The 19,323-nt window shown below is 48.7% G+C and overlaps 1 protein-coding gene across 1 annotated transcript in view; it reads right to left on the reverse strand.

Annotated features, from left to right (window-relative positions):
* The window catches only part of PLEKHG4 (pleckstrin homology and RhoGEF domain containing G4), a 164,157-nt gene that overhangs the window by 110,110 nt on the left and 34,724 nt on the right, over positions 1-19,323 (reverse strand). Inside the window, 4 exon segments of the mRNA XM_054049240.1 lie at positions 146-239; positions 1,779-1,902; positions 6,004-6,219; positions 14,124-16,341. Coding sequence (XP_053905215.1) covers positions 146-239; positions 1,779-1,902; positions 6,004-6,219; positions 14,124-16,341 — 2,652 coding nt within the window.

Below are 19,323 nucleotides of genomic sequence, written 5' to 3' on the forward strand. Positions count from 1 at the left end.
GGGGGGTCCCCCTGAAACAGGGCAGCGCTCCACCTCCTGAAAGCAGCCAGGCACGGATGGATTTCAGGGCAGCTGGAAGCCAGAACACAGCAACCACACCAAAGAGCCTGGGGCCAAAGGACTGGGGCTGCTTCTACGGGCTCACCTGTAGTAAGCTGAAAGCCTTAAAAAGGGCAGGAACCGGTGAACAGCGACGAGCATCTACCAGAATGGTTAGGCCCAAAGCTCGGCACTCTGCTCTGTGAGGAAAAGGAAAGACGAATTAGTGTGTCATTGCCACGGTGCAGCACAGGCTATTCATGCGGTGCTGTTAGATAACATGGTGTACCGTGCTGGGCATACCCGCTACAACCCTGTAAAGGGAAGCCATTAACTGGCCTCATTTTGTTAGCCACAATATCTTCCCTTTGAGGTTGCCAAGACTGCTCTTTCTTCTTCCCTTGTACTACTAAGTAAATTCCTGATGCCCCACCTACCACACCTCCTCCCATGACACTGTAATTCAAGCCACGCTGCTCCACTCCCCAGACCCGAGCAGCAAATCCTCAGACTATCACATCTCCCTGGAGGCAGGTAGTGAGGAGGGAAGCCATGGGGAGTGCCAGCACTCACTGACTGTGCCCGAGGACTGGCACGCAGCATCACTTACATCCTTTCGGCTGCACTGACGACAAAGCTCACACTTGGAACTAATGGTATTTTTCAAAGCATTACCAAACGCAGACCAGGAGCTAAGACCCAACGGAGTCTGTGAGTAGGGTGACCAGACAGCAAATGTGAAAAATCAGGACAGGGAGTGGGGGATAATAGGAGCCTATATAAGAAAAAGACCCAAAAATCGGGACTGTCCCTATAAAATCGGGACATCTGGTCATCCTATCTGTGAGGAGCTGGAAGAAGCCCCATCAGCCAGGGAGCCCATGGCAGCAGCAGTAGGGGGGAAACTACAGAGCACGCGACAACCTGATACATTCTGAATGCGTTTAGCCCTTCCTGGCAAACTGCATCACATCAGTGATGCCAATACGTCACTCGTCCAGGTGAGGTACACTTGCTCAGGGTACGTCTTCACTACCCGCCGTATGGGCGGGTAGCAATCGATTTATCCGTGATCGATATATCGCGTCTCGTTAAGACGCGATATATCGATCCCTGAACGTGCTCACTGTCGACTCCGGAACTCCACCAGAGCGAGCGGCGGTAGCGCAGTCGACGGGGGAGCCGCGACCGTCGATCCCGCGCCGTGTAGACCCCAGGTAATTCGATCTTAGATACTTCGACTTCAGCTACGCTATTTGCGTAGCTGAAGTTGCGTATCTTGGATCGATCCCCCCCCCCCCAGTGTAGACCAGCCCTCAGCCTCTGCAGCTGCCTTCATCACTGGAGGACAGGCTGTCAGGAAGGTTGTTTCCTAGAACTATGTGATGGGGCTATTGCGTGAGTTGCTGGGCTACCCCAGAATTGTCAATGTCAGGTTTTCTAAGCCCTATTTTCTGAGCTAATGCAGAAGCGTGAGAAATGGTTTGGATTTATGGCAATGCTTGGAAACGTAGAACAATATACACATAGCACTGCTGCTTAGCAAGCATATACTGCACGCTGCATGGCCAAAGCACGCAGTCAGCAGACCTGTGGCTTGTGCAGATTCAGAGTTGTTTGGGGCCATCTCCTCATGCTGCCAAAGGTCGCCAGCTCCATTCAGCTCCCCGCTCGGTGCCAGTAGAGATTGCCCTGTCCTGCCTGTCTGACACCCTGCCCAGCCTGGAAATGGCACCAACCTTGGGATGCTGTGTAAGTACAGGAGGAGGCGCACCAGCTCGGTGGTGTTGCAGTGGGGGTTTAGCCAAATCGTGTTCCTTGTGGTGATTATGGCCACTGCACGTCCACATTTGTCTCTGGTGCCTGAAAATGAGACTTTATTTTAACATCTGCAATTTGTCAGAGCCTCGAAGGACCCCGCCCCACAGGTTACCCCCAGGGCAGCCCAGCTCACCCCCAGCCCTTAGTGATTCTCCCTGTAAATTACAGCATTGCTCTTGGGACCAAAGGCTCTTCCCCCGCTTCCCACCCCCACAGAATTGAGCACCCAGCCTCTACCACACACCAGCGCCCACCAGGAGAAGACCAGGACCTGCCACTGAAGCGGTGCCATGGCCACTGGGAGGCACAGACAATGCTCGCTGTTTGCACAGTCTCTAGTACAGATCTGTTGCAGTTACTGGAAACAGCGATTCAGGCCCACACTCAGCACTGCCGAAAGTAATAAAACTCAGGCTTGAAGGGTCTAAAGCCCTCTTGGCCCTCAGGCAGCGTGATTACTTTCGCAGCTGATTGCTGTCAGCTGGAAGGAATTTAAAGAGCTTTGAAGAACCATGTGCAGCCTAATCACACTCCAGGCCCAGTCTCCCAGCACACAAAGCACCAGGCTCCTCTTCAGAGCAAATCTACAGAGAGGGAACCCGCAGCTCCCACCCCAGGGCCAGCACAAGATGGAGGCGTCAGAAGCATGGCTTTCCCCTCCCTGTGGAGGAGCCCATCACTCTATGGCAGCCCTAAAGGGACATGGGTGCTGGGCGGACATGGGTGCTGGGCACACACTGTTAACCTTGCAGGAGGTTTGGCGTCCTTCTGCAGGGGATGCTAATGGGTTAAGGTGTGAACAAAGAGCGCCTGCACAACGCAGCTGAGTCCCCCACCTAAAGCAAGCTGAATTCCCCAGGGCTCTATGTGTGGAGCAGGTGAAAGACCTTTGCTTTAGCCAAACACTTCTGATCTTGCCAGCCAGGAAAGGAGAGCTGAAAGGCAGCTGTGGCTCTCTCCGTCATGACAAAAATTCCAGTGGCAGAAGTTGTGAGGGGGTTTAAGAGGTTATCCAGCTTTACCCCAGGAACTCTGTGAGATGTGTTAATTGGCCTTCAACAATCCTCCTTGCTTGGCTCGGGATTGCTTGGCTCTGCACTGAGAACAAGGAAGCAAAGGACCCAAGGGAGCAGTGCAATTGCCCCCGACCGGTGTGTTTCAGAGTTCTACATTTCACCTCAGAGATCCACACCTGGTCTCTTCCAGTCAACAAAACTGACAGGGGCCTCCAGGCAAGGGCAAGTTACCAGCACTGTTGTACCCCACAATCTCACTGTTCTGAGGAGACCGCTCATCTATACAAGCTGGGGACACACGTCTCTTGTTCCAGTTGTAAAAATGGCATAACATGATTAAAAACATCCCAAGAAACCTAACAAACACAGAATCCTAAAAAAATATTAAAATTACACTTTTCTTTATCTTACCCACTTGCCCCCTGCTGTCCCTTGGGAGGGAATGTGAATAGAAATAGAGCAAAGTAAATAAGTGATTTCAGTGAGGGCACAATGGGCCCCAAATAAACAGATCTGCCCTGCTAGGAGCAAATCTCTCAGTGGAGTCCGGTAATGAGAGTCAGGGCCCCAAGCAGGCATTATTTAAAACAGAGGGGAAATCACAAGTAGGGTTAGCCCCTTTTCAGGGAGCAGGACCATTAAATGGTCTTTGTTCTTCTAAAGTCAGGTCTGAAAGGGAGATTAAATAAATCAGGAGCACTGTTATTGCACCTGGAATATTGTGTTCAGGGCAGTACAAGACCAGAAAATGGTGCTAAAATAGAAAGAGTTCATTAATACTATATGTAGCTCTGTGAGTTAAGAGAGAAGTCATCAAAACTCTCATGCTCCAGGGCATCAGCTGACTGCCAGAGAGATCAGGATGGAATCCTCTCTTTATGGACAAGATGCTACAATGGTCAGGTTCAGTAGGGATTGTTTTCACCTTTTTCTGAAGCATCAGTTATTGTCCTCTGAATTATTAACCGCAAAAACTGGATTAAACTTTCCCCTGACTCCCGCATAGGAGTATAGAAATTACCTGACCAGATCAGACAAGGGGTCTGTCTCCATCAGTGGCTGGTACTGGATAATTCATAGGAAAGTGCAAGTGCCACAACTGACTAATGAAACATCCTGCCCAGAGGAAAGCTTCTTCTGAACTTCCTCTGTTAGTTCCTACCCCTTATAAAACTGTATTTACTCCCTTCACTGTAACCATGGTGTTCCCATAACCCCTACCCATGTCTAACATCCCATTAGAGGGAGTGTGTCTGTGTGTGTTTGAGCACATGCACGTGTCTTCCCCAGTTCACACTCCTCCTAATATTATGCTGGGCATGCCCACTTTCTAGGGATGATTTGGATGCATTTGGTGCCTCTGATGTTGCTCCTCCCTCAGATGAAGGTTCTCTTCAAGCATTTCTGGAAGGCTGCCCCTGTGTTCACATGTTCCATGCATGTGACATTTTTGGTTTGCATTTTTCATAGATTCATCGAGTTTAAGGGCAGAAGGGACCATCAGATCATCTGGTCTGACCTCCTGTATAACAGGCCAGAGACCGTCACCCAGTTACCCCTGTGTGGAGCCCAACAACTGGTGCCTGGATAAAGGATATCTTCCAGAAAGGCATCCAGACTTGATTTGGTAGTTTGTTCCAATGGTTAATCATCCGCACAGTTAAAAAACTGGGCCTTATTTCTAATTTGTCTGGTTTCAGTTTCTAACCACTGGTTTGTGTTCTGCCTTCCTCTGCTAGAGCCTTTTAGTAGGTGTTATTTTCTCCCCATGAAGGTACTTATAGACAGTAATCAAGTCACCCCTCAGTCTTCTACACGTTGAGCTCCTGAAGTCTCTCATTGTAAGGCATTTTCTCCAGCCCTTGAGTCATTTTTGTGGCTCTTTTCTGCATTCTCTCCAATTTTTCAACATTCTTTTTAAAATGTGGACACCAGACCTGGATGCAGTATCCTAGTATTGGTCTTACCAGGGCCATATGCTGAGTTAAAATCACCTCCCTATTTCTGCCCACTATTCCCCTTTATACCGCCAAGGATGGCATTAGCCCTTTTTGCCAGTCGGTTGCACGGGGAGCTCTGCTGAGTTGCTGGTCCACTATGACCCTTTTCCGAGTCGCTGCTTTCCAGGACACAGGACCCATTCTCTAGGCACGGCCTGTATTCTTTGTTCCTAGACCTTGCATTTGTCTGTATTAAAATACATTTTGTTTGAATGGACCTAGCTTACCAGATCACGCTGTATGACTGCTCTGTCTTCTGCCGCACAGTTATAACCACATGCTCGAAAGCTTGTCTCTCTCAACAACAGAAGCTGGTTCCCTAAAAGCTATTACCTCACCCACTCTGTGTCTCTAATATCCTGGGATCAACACAGCTACAACTGTCAGAACTGGGGCTTGTGACTTTGCATTGGGAAAGTAGCTAGCTAAATGGGGCGGCTGTCCCTCTGTGTGGGTTTGAAGAGTGCGGAAGAGAAGGGCACTGGAGGGGTTTGTTGGGGAAAGTTTACTGGCACCGAAGCCAATCAGGAGCACCCAAGACTCACTGCTGGACTGGAACTCTGTCCTGGATTCCTGAGCTCTGTGTCTAGACGCTGTGCTTGGCATCTACCCTTTCACATTGGGCACCTGGGTCAATATACCCTTGTTCTACCGCTCTCCTTATCTTTCTCCATGCTGTTTTTCTAAATCCATCCCTCTGTAAATAAGTATTTCCCTTTCCTATATTCACTATACTGTTCAGTGTGTTTGTATTCACGTTGGGGGTTGGAACAGGTGCCCTGGGGTGGAAGGGGCGCACCGGTCCTTGACTGCAGCCATCCCACAGAGTGGACTCCATCTTGGCCACAAGCTATAGTTACATTAGGATTCCTGGATGCAAATTATCTCGTCCTTCGTGAGAGTGAGTTCCTGTTTCCTGCCAGTCCCCGACTCGGCTTGAAAGCTCCAAGAACTGGCCTGGGATTTGAGGACCGAATTTCAGAAATGTTTCTAGTGAAAGGAATACGGCACACACAGACCTCCTTCCCCATGGGGAAGTCTAAAATGCATCCCTATCAGCAGCACACCTACATCCGCCCTTCTGCAGCATAATGCTTCCTGCCCGTCCCTCCGGCTCAGTTACTCACCTGGCAGACAGGCAACTCCGCTCATGAGCACGTCGAGGTTCACGTCCTTCGCTGTGATGGCTGCAGTTTGAAAACTTCTGGGGACCACATAAGATGGGGGTTCCTGGTGAATAACCGCTGCTGAGCCTTCCTCCGGGGAACAGACTCGACCCACTGGCTCCCACGAATCTCTGCACATTTCTTCTTTTATCTTTTCTCCCCCTTTCAGCCGTGTTCCTGTAAGATAAGAATAATCCCACTGGTGTCAGGAGCCTGGGGGCAGATCACATCCCCAGTCAGAGGTGTCGGCGAACAAACTCCAGACACTAGAGACCTGCCAGGACTGCACTGACATCTGGCACCCCAAAGCTCTTCAACAGTTACTAAGTAAACCGCTGCATCAACAGCTGCTGTCACTATGCAACTTATTTACAAACAGAGACACATTTGGAGCTACGTAGTTAAACAGCTGTACCCAGAAAGCTGTAGCTCTTCAACTGCGGCTTGAAGTGGGATCCCTGGGAACTCGAGGAGTGAATGCTGCTGTTTATAGGTTGACGCCCATCCCATGCTACTTGCAAGCTCCCTTTGCCCAGCTTTACATTGTGTTTGTGCCCTACAAGAACGCTGGAGGAACAGGGACGGGTTCCAGGCCTGAGGATCACGGACACATTGAAGAGTTTGCTGGTTATCTTATGATGACATCATTCTCCGATGGAGTCCACCTCAGGATAAACTGGCCTACCCCAGAGAAGTGACAGGAAGGATGCCTTGTGCTTGGACCATGTACTGGGAGGCAGGAGATTAGGGTTTCATAGATACATGGATTCCAAAGCCAGTGTGGACCAGTGTGATCATCTAGTCTGATCTCCAGTATGACATAGGCCGGAGAACTTCTCCAAAGTAATTCCTGGAGCAAATCTTTTAGAAAAACAGCCCATCTTGATTTAAAAATTGTCATTGAAGGAGAATCCACCACAATCCTTGTAAATTGTTCCAATGGTTAATTACCCTCAAAAATTTACACCTTCCTTCCAGTCTGATTTTGTCTAGCTTCAATTTCCAGCCATCAGATCACGTTACACCTTTCTCTGCTAGACTGAAGGGCCCATTACTAAATATTTGTTCCCCGTGTAGATAATTAAAGACTGTAAAAAAGTAACCCCTTAACCTTCTCTGTGTTAAAATACGCAGATTGAGCTCCCTGAGTCCATCACTTTTTAATCCTTTAATCTTTCTCTGTCTCTTCTCTGAACCCTCTTCAATTTATCAACGTCCTTCTTGAATTGTGGACACCAGAACTGGACACAGCAGCAGTCACACCAGTGCCAAATGCAGAGGTAAAATAACCTCTCTACTTCTACTCAAGATTCCCCTGTTTATGCATGATTTTATGTTTTCTTCCTGGTCAGTATAAAAACGTTAAATAACATAGGGCCAAGAACCAATCCCTGTGGGACCCCACTGGAAACACACCCATTCAATGATAATTCCTCTTTACAATTACATTTTGAGAGCTATCAGTTAGCCAGTTTTTAATCCATTTAACGCAGGCCATGTTAACTGTAGATTGGGCTAGTTTTTTAATCAAGATGTGCGGCACCAAGTCTGATGCCTTACAGAAATCTAAGTCTATTAAGTCAACACGATTGCATTTATCAGCCAAGCTTAGAAGCAGTACCAGCGTCATGAACCTCTGTATGTGTTTAGACACTAGAAGGCGTGACAGTCACACTGGTAGTGAGGTCCAGAAGCACCTAACATGGCATGTTCCTTCTGAAATGCTATGTGGCGAAGTGGATGAGAATTGGCTCTGTTATGTTGGGTTCTATGGCAAGCTCTGTCTGAAATGAGCTTAGGCAAACTCTCATTTCTCTTACCTATAAAATGGGTGAATGAGAGTTACCCCTTGAGGGAACAATACAAAACTCTAGTTTCATAAGAAGTATTATGAAGGGAACAGACATATTAACAGCTGCCTTGGGGAAGAACTGGGAATAGAACTCATGATCCCTAAGCTTGCAGTTTAATGCACTGGCTATGGCAGGACTGGTATGAAATACCCCCAATGGCTTCAGAGCTTTGTGCCTGGGGAATTTCAGGCCTGGTCATGTAGGGGGCCCTGAGTCTGGAACTCTGCTATGATGGGAATTGCAACAGACATAATATCCTCTAGTATCCTGAACAAATCCTATGGAAGTAAGAAACTTTACTGAACAGAGTTCAACCTTACTGAATTTGGGATCCGCTGTATTAAAGATGGGGTTGTGCATGTGGAATTTGTGTTTCCATGGGAAGTGTAAATAGGAAAACAGCAGGGAGTGGTCAGGCTAATTCACTCAGGTGGGACATCTCTAGAGACGCCACCCCTGGAAAGAGACACATATACTAGTTCAAACTGGATTCCCCAGGGACCAACAGACAAAGACAGGGTCTGCTTCCTGTCCAGAAAATGGACAGGACCCCAGGTCCACAGAGGGCCCCAGTCCTTAGGGCAGGATTGGAAGGACTGGGGCTACTGAGGCCACATAAGACTGATGGCTTGTTCTGGGCTAGGGTGACCAGATGTTCCGATTTCATAGGGACAGTCCTGATATTTGGGGTTTTTTCTTATATAGGTGCCAATTACCCCCCACCCCTGTCCCGATTTTTCACACTTGCTATCTGGTCACCCTAGTTCTGGGCTAAAGCTGTGCTGAACTTGTAATGACAAGGTATCCCCTTGGGTGGCGGGGTGAAGGACTGCTCCTGCCATGTTGGGGTTGGGGTGAACCCTGGTAAGCTTATTCACATGCATGTAGGCTCTTTTATTGGGTTTAATATGTTTCCTCTATAATAGCTTAAGAATCAAGTAGGCTTGCCTAGGAAGTGCTGTATGGCAATTCAGAACTGTAGCCATTACACCCATTAACCACCTCTCTAGAGAAAGCAAGCGGTGTTCTTGTGCAACGTGTCTGCGCTGGGAATAACACAGTGAAGGCAGGGAACTGTGCCATCTGGAAATACCCTGGTCAGAAGGGAGAGGGAGATGGGTCTCCGTCCAGATAGCCAACAGCTGGGGAGACAGAGGCCTGAGGATGGGTGCCCTGGCCAGAACACAGAGCGGAAATACAGGTGCAGTTGCCCTGAACTGGCAGGCATGTTTGGAGAATTGTCATGATGATTTGGGGCAGGGGCTGTGGGATTCTGTGGCTATCCAGCCTGCAGTCCCACTGAGAGCGTGTGCTTTGGATTAGTAATTGCATCATTACAAGCAGGTGCAACCTGTGCTGCAGAATGGTCACCCAGGAGGGTAACTGGCAAAGCTGTGTCCATCTGGAGCAGCAAGGAAAGGTAACCGCGACAAACCACAAAGAGGGAACTGGAAAGAGCCTGAAAGGAATTCAGCACATGGGAACGTCTCACTCTCATCATTCCAGCACTGAGACAGATAGCAGGGCAGCTCTGAGCTGAGCATTCGTCACTCCTCACCCAAACCAGGGAATACACCCCTTCTGCTTCTGCACCTAGACTACAGCACTATTTGTAATGTATTAAATGCAAGAACAAATATGTTTGCAGAACACTGAAGCCCTGACTGAACTGATGAGGATCGGCATCTCTCAGCGGTACAGCCACTCTCGCCACAGCACAGATCAAAGCTGCAAGTAAGTGATTCTACCAGAGACATTTTTTCAAAAATATGAATGAATTGTGCATGCTTGTGGCCTCACCCTTTGTGCTGCCATCGGCAGGGGGGTCAGCACTTAACTGGACCCCAAGCAAACCCAGGTGATTCACAGCTGAGTCAGTCCTGATCCAGTGCCCTGGCACACTAGCCATCCGCCCCGAAGTTCCACTCAATGTCCCAATTCCCACTATCTGGGCTGCACAACGATAGCTGGAAAAAACACTGAGTACAACTGTCTTCTACAGGCTGCTGCTGCTGGAGCTGCCAGAGGCTAGTGCTCCTCAACGCCTTGTGGCTCTCCGTGCTGGCCTCCCAGTGTGGGGAGGGGGTAGGAAAGAAAGGGGAACCTGGAGATATTAAAAGGGAGAGACTATGCCAGGAGGACTGGAAGGGGGAACCTGAGGAGAAGTGAGAGAGAGAGAAGGGACTGTTGCCCCTGGAGATGCCAGAGGAAGAAAGGGCTACTGGCCTTTGACTTCCATTTGCCCAGGGGGCGGGACTAGAAGGAAGGAGGAGGAGGAACCTAGGCAGTTGTAAGGAACAAGCCCACGAGAAGACTAGAAGGGAGAGAAGGAAAAGGGGGAAAATCTCCTGGAGTGAGCTACAGGGGACTGCAGGCCACTGGGCTTCCCAAACCAGAAGGCCAGGAAGCCAGAGCCAGTTGGGCAGCAGGGGCCTAGCCGTGCTGGAGCAGTGCAGCCTTCACAATGCTTGGTTGTGAAAAGAAGCCAATTCCTGGGCTTCATGAGGTAAGTATTTCACTGGGCCCATCGACAGCCTAAGAGCCTCAGCTCTTTCAAATTCAGCATAGTCCACGATTCTGGCCTGACCCCAGTGTGCACTGTAACATCACTAGTGGGCGGGGCGGTAAAAAAATCTTAGTCGCTGCTGAGCATGCTCGGAAGTGATTTATCAGTCACAAAACTATTTCATTAATAGCCAACTCTTTTTTTCCAAATGAGGACTCCTTCCACGGCAAACCTGACTTGTCTTTATGTTATGAGTGCAGGGGAAATGGCAGCCGGAATGTCTGTAAGTGGGAGCAGCGCCGGTTTGCCGTGCACTCCCAACTCAGACACAGCAGAGGGGGCTTTGCTTAGACTTTCCAAAGACAGTTCACTTTTGGGCAGAGATCAAGCAAAGTATCTTTCAGCTCAATGTGGGACTGTCTCGGGAAGTCAGGGGTGGGATAACATATGGGATTATAATGGCAACAGTTTTACAACCTCAACTACAACGTGAACTGGCAGGGGGTAAGACTAGATGACCCCTGCAGTCCCTTCTAATCCTACAGTTCTACGAGTCTATGAACTGAACAATCAAGAATTTCACTCTGTAGCTCTTAGAACTTACCGACAGAACAGCTGGCAGGGAACGCGGCTGGAAATGAATACCAAAAGGATAGCAAATATTGTGTCTAGTTCACTTTGGAATTGTGTATCTAAGGTTATGTCTACACTACAAGCACTACAGTGGCACCACTGCAGTGTAGACACTTACTACAGTGAGGGAAGAAGTTCTTCTGTTCTGTAGTAAATTCACCCCCTTGACAGAAAATAGCTAGTTGATGGAAGAATTCTTCGGTCAGCCTAGCAGTGTCTATACTGGGGCTCAGGTCGGCTTAACAACATCGCTCGGTGAGATGAATTTTTCAAATCCGAAGTGATGTACATAGGTTGACCTAAGTTTTAGGTGCAGACGAGGCCTTAGTCGTTGTTTGGGTTAGAAATGGCGAGATGAATCATAATGAATTAGACAAGCACCTGCCATCCAAGGATCTCAAAGCCCTCACAAATGTTATCGACCGAACTTAGCTTCCCACATCTCTGCCAGGTACATTATCCCCTTTTGCACTTAATTTATTGTAGTGCCAGTGGTAAGGAAACACTCTGAGTATTTTTAAAAGCCAAGTACCCCCAGCTTTGAAACAACATTTTGGTTTTCCCTACCCCTTAACTCATATTTTGAGTAAAGTATTTTTAACACAATTCATGTGTTTACCAGGCTTTACACACGGAAAGCCTTTTCAACTGAAGGGCCACGGCTCAGAATAGCAACAAATCCAGGCCGGGACTCACCTATTTCTGCAATATCTCCACTGTCATGTCCTTTAAAACCGAATGTATTTTTGAAATAGAAAGGCCCTTTGCTTTCCCTCTAAGTATTATGTCACTAAGTTCCACTACTGCAGTGATTAGACATTGCACGTGAACTGGAGAGCAGCCAGCATCTCTCACTTTCATTATCTCATAACCTCAACTGGAATCAGTTATTTTTGGACTCCTCAGACGGAAACATTGAAGCATTGAGGCAAAGAGACATTGGGGTCATTAAAAAAGTGTGTGGCAACCTGAATGCCCAGGTTTTCTGACTTCCAGCCATGGGCCTTTCACCTCTGGGTCATCAAGCAAAATCTGGCACAGGACAGCGATGACTAAAACCAGTTACCATCCAATGGCTGCTTCGTAGCCCATGTGGAGAGTGTCTCATTCTAAGGGGACATCACAGTTGTTAAGTACTAGCATCCACCACTGAAAAGCCTACACACTGGGCATGGGAGTGAACTCCTATTCTTTGTGTGGGTGTGTCTGGTCAGGACTGATGTTCATTAGTGGGGTAGCACTGTCAGGGGGAATTCACCCACAATGAACCAGAACAACAGGTAGAGCAAGTTGGTTTCCCCGGCTGCCAATACGTCACTTTAACAAACACTGAGGCCCAATCTTCTCTACACTTATAACTGCCAGGAAACCCGGTTCCGCCACAGTGGGTCCTGATGCTTTAGTGTAGACACGCCCTAGCTGTGGGTATGTCTGCACCGCAATCAGGAGGTGTGACTGCAGCACCGGAAGATATACCCAAGCTAGCTTTGATCTAAGTAGCTCAAGTAACAATAGCAGTGACGCTGGGACAGCATGGGCAACAGCTGTGCAAGTACATACCCAGGGTCCTAAGAGGGCAGGGATAGCCCCCTGGCATCCACCCCCGCTGCCACGGCTTCACTGCCATTGTTACTAGAGCTAACTTTGATCTAGCTACGTCTACCCATGCTGCAATCACCCCTCCCGATTGCAATGTAGACATGGCCAGTCCAAGAGACACAGGATAGGACGTTAGCCCAATTACAGGGACGTAATTAGGCCCGGACTATTCTGCAACTTTTGGACACGTAACAGCCAGGTAACAACAACTATGGTTGTAACCAGATCCCACAGCTCAGTTATGGCTGTAGTGCAACAAAAGGAAGGTGGGGATTTTGTGTCTACAGTACAGGCACTGTATGGAAGCTCCCATCTGTCTACTGAGACCCCACAAGATCTGTCTCTTTAGATTTGGTCAGGCGATCTCTAGCTAATGCAGTTTCATGGTCTGTTTCCCATAGCCTTTCAACTGTCCTCTCATTCTACTATTCCAGCCCCTGCTAATTTTTCCCTGACTTAGAGATGTCTAACTGGAGTGTCCTGTGCCCATGCCATGTTCTGGAAGATTTGAACTGCACGGTTAGGTCTGTAGCTCTGCTAACTCTCGAGACACTATGACTCTAGCATTGCACTCTGTCTGAATAGACACTACATCCATATAACCTTGTGCAGGAACCTGACATTTTAACTGTGTGCCCAATTTCCTCTGTGGGAAGGATGGTGATTTCATTAATGCACAAGCCTGGAAGTCAGGTGATCTGGGGTCTGATCCCAGCTCAGCCACTGAAACACTGTGTGACTTGGGTCAAGCCACTTAACCTCACTGTGCCATCAAGGTTGCGATTAGCCAGGCCACTCAGGCGAATAGCCTGCTAGTTGAATCATAAGTGAGTTGGAGAGAGGGCGTTTTCAGTGGGGGTCCTCAGTACCAGGGTTTGCTTTCTACACTGCTTCACCAGAGTCCAAATCTGGCGTTCGGGTCACATTAAAAAGCCTCTCTGGTTTCCTGTAGCCTTTTTCTGCTGTAGCCTTCTGCCCCAGGTAACCTCCCAGATCTGGCCTTCAATTATAAAAGGGTCAGAACAATATACATTCTATTATGATGGGATGATTTAGTGGGGTTGGTCCTGCTTTGAGCAGGGGGTGGGACTAGATGACCTCCTGAGGTCCCTTCCAACCCTAACCTTCTATGATTATTACACATTTCTGTTGTGCATATTTATTAAGTGCACATTCCCATGGGAAGTGGGGATTACCTGGTCAACGGAAGGGCTTTAAAGATCGGCAATGTTGTGTTGGACAAAATACCCACTTGAATGTAGGATGACAAGCCCAGGCCATAGTGACTCTGGGTATACATTCATAGTGCCAAGATAAATGCTTCCAGAATTCTCTCTCAGCCATAGGCTCATCGACATGCACAAATATAATTAGTGTTTAACATTTGCCAAATTTTTTCCTCCAGGAGGCAGCTGCCTGTCAGGGGTAGGCTGTCTGGGCCCTTCTCGCCGTATGTGTGTGTGTCTCAAATACAGAGGATAGATGCTTACCTTTAGGAGGTGAATCCTGAGAAGCTGCTTCCTGCTTGGAAGGGGTGGGTTTTGTATTGCTGCTCCATTCAGCCAGCTGCATTGGCCTCTTAGCATTATCCCCATCAGGAGGTGGAGAAGATGGCAGGGTGGCCTCCAGTTCCTCTGCTTTGGGTTTCAGTGTGTCTAGAGTTTCCAAGGCTGCCGACTCATTCCCAGCCTTTGGGGTGGTCCTTCGGCATGACCCCTCTTGTTCAGGAGCAGCTTGTTTGTTCTCCGGCCCCCCTTGCAAATCCCATCCTGTCACATGTTCCAGGCCAACCCCTTCCCTTGGGGTTTGCAATAGCACAGAGTTCGCTACACTTTTGTGACACTGGATTTCCACACAGCTTTGTTTCTCCTCACATTTCTCTCCATCCCTTTTGGTTTCAATTTGGCAGGAGCTCTCTGTATGTACACCTACCATTGTGCCATTGTTATCTAGCCGGTTTGCTGTCCGTCTGATCTCTATTAGCCCAGAGGTTTGGAGTAGTCTGGCTTCTTCTACTTTCTGTTGTGTACAGCCCCTTATCTCCTGTCCTTTGTCCTGTGGCAAGTATCCATCCATCCCCCTGTCAACAGCAGAGGAGTATGTATGGCTAGTCTGCTTCTCGTTCCCAGTGAATGTTGGTTCATCAGTCTCTTTGCAGACTTCCTCAACGCTAACTCCACTGCCTACCTCTCCTAACTGGTCTGCTTGTCCTCGGTTCAACTTTGCGGGCTGACTTAACGGAGGACTATGTTCTGCTAGCGGATTACTGCAATGATTGTGTTCTACAATTCTATCTGGCACATCCGCTGATGAACGGAAGCATTGTTCTGTCAGACCTGAGGATTCAGATGTAATCTGAAGGCCAGAGTCTTCCTCAAGTCTGCAGTGTGCTGTGGAATGTCCTGTGACAGAAACAGGAGCAAAATACACCCGGGTGCTGTCACTGAGCTCATGGGCTCTCAACTGGTTTTGCATTCCCTCCCTAGCAGCAGCATTAAATGGAAGTGCTTCTGGGCTCGGCTCTGTGGTGTCTTTGCCAGTTTCTGCCCCACGGACATCGCTTTCGGCTTCCGTTTTTCCAGGAGTCTCTATTAATTGTTCCTTGCATTCAGCACTGTCTCCAGCACAAACATCATTGTAACTGCACATTGCATATCTCCAGTCTATCGTGTGCTCACTGTGTGCCCCTTGCCCCACGGAGGATGAACTCTCTGCACTGCTGGCTGGAGATGCAGCTGGGTGAAAGTTGGAGTCTGAATTCCCCACACTGCCAGGATCATTTGATTCCAGCTGACTTTTTGGTAACACTTCACCATGTTGCATCGTTTTATTGTTTTCCAAATTAATTCCATTTTCATGAGCCCCGGAATAAGAGGCCCTCGGTGTGTCCGTCTGACCGTGCTGCTTTTGTGTAAGTGCTGAACAAACCAAGTTCTTGGAGTATGTGCTACTGTCCCGAAGGACAATACGCCTGTGTTTGTCTTTAGAGACATTCATTCTTCGTCTGGGCTGAGTTCTAGAATTTAAGGTGATCGATTGGGTTAAGGAGCCCACTTGTGGCCCAAATCTTGGAAATGAAACTTCCGCGAGCTCTACGTACTCTCCTTCAGGGTCGCTTTCAGAGTCCTCCAGGGGCACAGGACTCACACCATTGGCAACGGTGTCAGCGGATTCCTGAGCAGTCCTGCTAATGACCAAATTGTCCTGCATCACTTCTTGCTCCTGCAAAGCTTGACGTCCAGGAGCAGGCGAGTTGCATGTGGGATGCTCCAATGGGAAGCACAAATTTGAAGATTCTTTAGCCATTTTGAGAGCTGTGATAGTATTTTCAATTATTTTTGGTTTATCAATAAATTCAGGATTGACGACTTTATCCCAGGGAACCCGGAATATTTTATCATCAGAGGCTAGTAAACAATTTTCCAGCGCTGTACCCATCCGCTCTCCATTGATGGACTCCAACCATTCCACAGAAAAAATAGAGGTGTAGGAGACCTCTGGGACCACAACTTCCTCGACATTATGTTTGTCATTTGCCAGACATTTCAGTACTATTCGTGGCGACTTCTTTAGGTAGGGCACCACCTGCAGGTAGAAGTCACCAGGCTTCAAGGCTCGCCAGTCTATGGAGGCCAGCTGGACTACAATCTTCTCATGGACACAGAGAGGCCAACCTTCATGGTGGAACAGCAATCCGCAGTACTGAACCTATGGGGAGGAGAAAAGCATTTCAGCACCAGTGATAGAAAGGTCACCACAGTCTTTGTGACAGAAAAGATGACTGGCTCCCTATCACAGTTTGCAGTGTTGCTGTACTGTGTTGGTCCTAGGATATGAGAGAGACAAGGTGGGGGAGGTCATATCTTTTATTGGAGAAAGAGACGAGCTTTCAAGCTACACAGAGCTCTTCTTCAGGTCTGGGAAAGGTAATCAGAGTGTCACAGCTACATACAAGGCAGAACAGATTGTTAAGCATAAGGAATTAACATGTTGCAAGGTGGCCTCATGCACAATTATTATCCCTGTTTTAAAGATGGGGGAAATAAGGCACAAAGATGTGAAGTGACCTGGCCAAGGGCACAGAGAAGCTGGATTTAGAACACAGAAGAATTCCCACATCCTAGAGCAATGCTCAAGCCAGAAGACCCTACCTCTCTCTCCGCTGTGACTTACTGGGGCAGAGGGAATGGAATGAGAAAGGAATTCCAAACATTCTGAACTTCTCTAGCAACCAAGACAATGTATGTACCTAAGCCAATGCAACCAGACAACGGCTTACTTATTGCAAATTTGCAGATGATTTACTGTACAGTACTAACATGAACAGTTTTCAAAGGCTGCAGGCAGAGTCTTTTACTCACTAGCGCAAGTAGCCAGGTGTTATTTACCAACTACCTGCAATGAAACATGGGCTGTGCAAGCATTGGTGATGTTTGCCTGCCTTAAGGTGCTCACAATCTACACTAGACGTAGACCTCAGTACACAAGATACCCGCGTGCAGGTTGAGACGGCAAGCTGCCTTTTCCCCTTTGCTATAGGCTTCCCTTCTCTATATACTTTGTGGGCTATCACCGAAAGGATTCAGGAGCGTGATGTGTTTTACAGAGGGATCTGAATGAAGAAAACTCAAGCCTGTGCTAGCAAAGCAATGCTGAAGTGGTCAATATGGGGCCTGCTTAAGGTTTTTGTTTTCTTCTGTACAATGTAGGTTCTCTGTTTTTTTAAACAGGGTTTCTGGAGTGTCTCTAACCCAGTTACATTAGGAGAATGACCCATTTCTGACAAGTATGGGCAACGGGGCATCATTTCAGGAACCGGGGTTAAACCCTGCTGGAATATTGCACTATTATCTGGAACTATCTGCCACTATTTGAGGGTCTACACTTGGCAGATGGGGGCCAAAATATCTTGGCCCACGGTAGGAGGCCACAGCAGCTGGCTGGCTGAAGGAGGTGCAGGTACAAGGAGAGCTGATGGAGGGAGCACAGCAGGGCTTCTAGCAGGAGGGGTAGTAGTCAGCCACCTGTCAACAGGCTCTGGGAAAATACCCTCCAGTTGCCACCGAGTGGTTCTGAGCTGGGAATTAATCATGGATTTTTGGTCTGTCTCCTGATATTTGACTACCCCCCCCCCCAACCTCCGTGTGTGACAATTGGTTTGGCCAGGCCAGCTCTTGTATACAGCATGATGTGCCTGTGTCCCCTGCACACCGACCTCCATTTCTTACGCACCCCCAGCCCCAGTCAGTCAATCTGCCCCTGGCTGACGGCGCCACCCCTGCTCCTCCTGCAGCTGTGGAGGCTCTGCCCGGTGCAGACTGCACCTCCAGGCCTGCGAGAGCAGCCCCGGGGCACTCACCACTCCCAGGCCGGGGGAAGGGGAGCAGGGCTCCTCTTCTGCCCCTTCCCAGGGTGCAGCACAGAGAGGAGGAGGGAGGAAGGCGCCAACCCACTGTCGGTGGGAGGGCAGGGGGAGGAGGGCAAAAAGCCGGCCCCGGAGCTATGCGGCTTGCTTTGTTTCTCCCCGTCTCCTCTCAGCCCTCCCTCTTGCCTGCCCAACACTCCTTGGCACCGGAGGGGTGGGAGCGCCGGCAGCCTGGACTGGCTGTTCTCCCACAGGAGGCAGGAAGCAGGAAGGCAGCCAATTGGAGGGGAGATGCTGCCTGCAGCAGGAGCCGAAGTCCCTTCCTTCGCCATGGACTTGCCAAAGCGGCAGTGCCAGGCATTTGTTCAGGGGGGCTGCCCCACAGGCATTGCACAGCAGCAAGTCCCAGGGGGCTGCCACAAGGCGACTCGCTCGCCCTGGGGAACTCTCATAATCTCCCCTTATTTCCCAACATGCTCTGCCAGACTCTAGGGTCTGAACAGAACTACCAGGTGGACTACATATCCCAGCAGGCCTTGTTCTCAAAGAATGACTGGCTGAAATCACCAAGAGTTAGCCAATCCCTCCCTCTGACTGGGAGGGGAACTGCAGCCCAACCTGCCCCAGCCTTCATCACAATTCTCATGATATTTGTTGTTTTTCTTAAATCCCCAACTCCTAGAGGCAAGTGATCATGCAAGAATCTCAGCTTTCATTTCTTCAATAAGAAGTTTCTAGCCCTCCTGGTGGCAGAGAAAACCTTGAAAATGTGACCTAAGTGCACCCTAAAGGCTCAGAATCCAGAAGACAAAGAAAAAAAACCTGTGTATTATTTTTTTTAAAGATCATATGATTTTTAAGCCAATGCAATATCTTTGGAGGGCCTGACTCATGATTTTTGAAGGCTTAGCGCTGGCAAATGCTAATCTCAGCATCATAGTAGCAGCAATGTAATGTGACTCCTCGAGGCTACTGAGTCTAGGAACATTCCAGCAACCATCAACAAGGAGTGGGAGTTCTGGGCAAAACACCGACTGGCAACGTTTCATCCAGAGTGTTCTCCTGCCAGCAGCAGAATCTGGCCTCAAACTCCGTATCACTGAGGAGACTCTAGGGGATAGAAACTACCATATTCCAGTCAGGTCTACCTCAGTAAAGGTTCAGAAAGAGAGACAGCTGACACTCCCTTCAGTCCTTTCATTCGGGGCCTCTGTTTATGCTCTACACAAAGGCACCAGCCCACTTCTGATTTCTGGAATGTAGGTTTCAATAACTAATCCTCAACTATTTCTTGTCGATATAGTATGTGGACAGACAGAAACTTA

The sequence above is a fragment of the Malaclemys terrapin genome, chromosome 14 (assembly GCF_027887155.1).
Source record: "Malaclemys terrapin pileata isolate rMalTer1 chromosome 14, rMalTer1.hap1, whole genome shotgun sequence".
In the NCBI taxonomy this organism is placed as follows: Eukaryota; Metazoa; Chordata; order Testudines; family Emydidae; genus Malaclemys; species Malaclemys terrapin.